General features: G+C 41.8%; 1 protein-coding gene across 1 annotated transcript; it reads right to left on the bottom strand.

The window, feature by feature from the left end:
- Nucleotides 1-409: 409 nt before the first annotated feature.
- OR4S1 (olfactory receptor family 4 subfamily S member 1) lies at nt 410-1,339 on the bottom strand. Its single transcript, XM_521913.2, has one exon. The coding sequence runs from the start codon at nt 1,337-1,339 to the stop codon at nt 410-412; it is 930 nt and encodes a 309-aa protein (XP_521913.2).
- Between the last annotated feature and the right edge of the window lie 2,183 nt (nt 1,340-3,522).

Below are 3,522 nucleotides of genomic sequence, written 5' to 3'. Positions count from 1 at the left end.
GAAAAGAATGAATTCCATTGAGCACTGTGTTAGGCAACACAAAGGAATTATGTAGTGATTTTATTCATTTATCAATGAGATATCTGGACTTCCAAGACACTCCCTCATTCACAGGCCCTCACACGTTTCCTGAATGAGCTCTTAAATATCGCACTAAAAGCATCCTGGACTGTACTCTCCTTGAGGGAAAGATTATATCTTACTTTTATTTGTATTCTCACTCACTGTAAACATCCAATAAATATTTAATGAATAAAGGATTGAAAGAATATGTGGAATTATTATAACAACAAGAGCTAGGAGGATAATTGCCATTGCAAACATCAGACTGGAAATAAAAAGGCTGTGTTAGATGCTACAAGATGGAAAGTCTCCCAATTTCCTGGCTGGATTGAGATTCTCTGGAATGTCACTTCTCCCCTAAGCTCCTCTTGACCCTAAACAGCTTCCTTATGGCATTTTTCACCTCATTGTTCCTTAGTGTATAGATCAAAGGGTTCAGCAAAGGTGGCATCACAATGTTAAAGAGGATGATAAGTTTGTCAGCAGCCAGGGTGGCGGAGGGACGAATGTACATGAACATGGGGGGCATGAGAACCAAAAGGACAGTGATTACGTGTGAGCCACATGTGGAGACAGCCTTACGCCGGCCCTCAGATGACTGGCTTCTTAGGTTCAGTAAGATGATAACATAGGAAATGATAAGGATAAAAAAGGATGCTAAAGAAATCATACCGCTGTTGGCCACCACGATGAGACCCACCATGTAGGTGTCTGCACAGGCCAACTTGAGCAGGGGATGAACATCACAGAAGAAGTTGTCTATCTCATTGGGCCCACAAAAAGGCAGATGAACCGTGAGGAGGGTCTGCAGGATGGAATGCAGGAAGCCAGCTAACCAGGAGGCCCCCACTAGCAGGCCGCACTTCCGGCAATCCATGATGGCTGTGTAGTGCAGGGGCCTACAGATGGCCACATAGCGGTCATAGGCCATGGCTGTAAGGAGGAAGATCTCAGTGCCACCAAAGAAGTGGGCAGAAAAGAGCTGGGTCATGCAGCCATTGAAGGAGATGATCTTATGCTCCACAAAAGTGTCAGCAATCATCTTGGGTATGGTAGTGGATGCATAACATATGTCAGCAAAAGACAACTGGCTCAAGAAGAAATACATGGGAGACTTCAGGGTCTTGCTAGCATTGATGGTGATGATGACCAGAAGGTTCCCCAGGACAGTGAGCACATGAAAGAGGAAGAATACCACAAAGCATCCATGCTGCATCTCTCTGCTCTCAAAAAGGCCAAATAAAACAAACTCAGTCACATTGTTCTTGGCACCCATGGATTATCTGCCCCGATGACCAACAAAGTGGCTGGCTGGCTCTGCAAAGACATAAATTATGAGACATAAGAAAGTTTTCTGAGATACCACCAAGATTATGGAGTAAGAAAGATACTAGCCTTCATCCCCATCACAAAAAATACATATATAATATATATAATATACTATTATATATATAATATATAATGATATATAATATATATTAATATAATATATAAATATATATATCTTATATATATATATCTAGAGCGAGAGAGAGACAGCTATCCACAAACCAAAATAGCTCTGAGAGGGTTCAAGGGCCCATTAAAGAATCTGCAGCAATACAGAGGAGCAAAAACATGGAGAATAGCCACACACGAAGGATTTCTAGTGATATCTGCATACTTGAGATGCCAGGAGATGGTTAGGAACAAACAGGAAAGGTTGAGGCAATTAGTATCAGCCATGTGGTGGTAGTCATCATGATCCCTGCTTTGCAGAGAACGCTAGCATTTATGCCACTGAGATAACCAAGAGCCATTCCCACCAGGAAACCCTAGAGAGGGAGACACAACTGTACTGCCTCCACCTGCAAGAAGCAGATGCTATTGAGCTACTTTGGAAAAGGAGCTGCCACCTCCCCAACACCATGCAAACCCCAAACTGCAGCTGCCCCTTGAGAGCTCACACTCAGACCCAGGGTCTGTGACTGCACTGCACCCACCCATGTATTAGACACTGGGCCATCACTAGAGCAAGCTCTGGACCCTGGAGTCAAGGTCTCTCTGAGCATGCCCACACTTTGGGCACCAGTTCACCCTCCACAGAAAGTTAGTCCCTACCCCAACTCCAGAGCCATTGTAACTCTACATATATCTATGCTCCCATTCTTGGCTCCCTGGCTGCTTCAAAGCATTCACACCTCTAGCACTGTTACCTATGTGGTGGCAGGAGTGTCTTCACCCTATGCACCAGTGTCATTATCATTCCATATCCCAGAACCATAGTTCCTTCAGGTGTGCCCATGACCCAAGCCTCAGTTACATGGCTGCACAATAGGTGCCACCCATAATACACTTGTGCCACCAATATTAAGAGGAAGCACACATACCAGAACCATGTCAAATGGTTCCCTAAGCCACAACTTCCCCAGTGGGAGAAAAATAAATAAGGAAGACCTTAGCAGCCACCACCAGCAACGAGCCTGAAAACCCTTGCTGTCACTGCAAACATCCAAGAATTTGGCCACTGAGGATCCTTCAAATCTGGGTCAACATTGACGTCAGCTAACAGGGCCACACAAAGACTATAAAGCCACATCCCACTGGTGCCAAAACCAATCCATCCCACCCACTCAGTCCATCCCATTATATCCTTGTGTCAGTCTGGGCCACAAGGATTGCAAAGCACCATCATGCCCCATAAGAGAAAATCTTTCCACACTGAAATTAGCCAATGAAATTTGCAAGAGATGACTACTCCACCAAATGTGCAGACATCAATAAGAGGGTAACAAGAAACAATGAAACACCAAGAAATCATACCACCAAAAGAACACAATAATTTCCAAGTTGCTGACCCCAAAGAAATGGAGGTATGTAAACAGCCTGAAAAATAATTCAACATAATTGCTTTTAAAGCTTCATGAAGTAAAGGAAAATACAGAGAAATCATTTTTTAAAAATCAGGAACATAGGAAAAAACCAAAATGAGAAATTTAACACAGATATTGAAAATACATTAAAAATCAAATAAAAAAGAGAGAAGACTTATAAATAAAATGAGAAATGAAAGAAGAGACATTACAACTCATACCACAGAAATATGAAGAATCACAAAAGACTACTATGAACAATTATAGACTTACAAATTGAATAACCCAAAAGAAACAGATAAATTCCTGGCCACATACAATCTAACAAGACTGAATTGTGAAGAAATAGAATATATGACCAAACCAATAATGAACAAAGAGAATGAACAAATAATAAAAGTTTTCCATCAAAGAAAATCCCAGGAACGGATTACTACTAAACTCTACCAAACATTTAAAGAACTAATGCCAATCCTTCTCAAACTCTTCCAAAACCAAATGAAGAGGAGGGAATATTTCCAAACTCATTTTATGAGGACAACATTACCCTAATACCAAAGCCACCCTAGGAAACTAATAGAAAAGAAGACTACAGGCCAATATCCCT

The sequence above is a fragment of the Pan troglodytes genome, chromosome 9, assembly GCF_028858775.2.
Source record: "Pan troglodytes isolate AG18354 chromosome 9, NHGRI_mPanTro3-v2.0_pri, whole genome shotgun sequence".
Classification (NCBI taxonomy): Eukaryota; Metazoa; Chordata; class Mammalia; order Primates; family Hominidae; genus Pan; species Pan troglodytes.
Note: the sequence above shows the minus strand (reverse complement) of the source record. Positions and strands in the feature narration are given on the sequence as shown.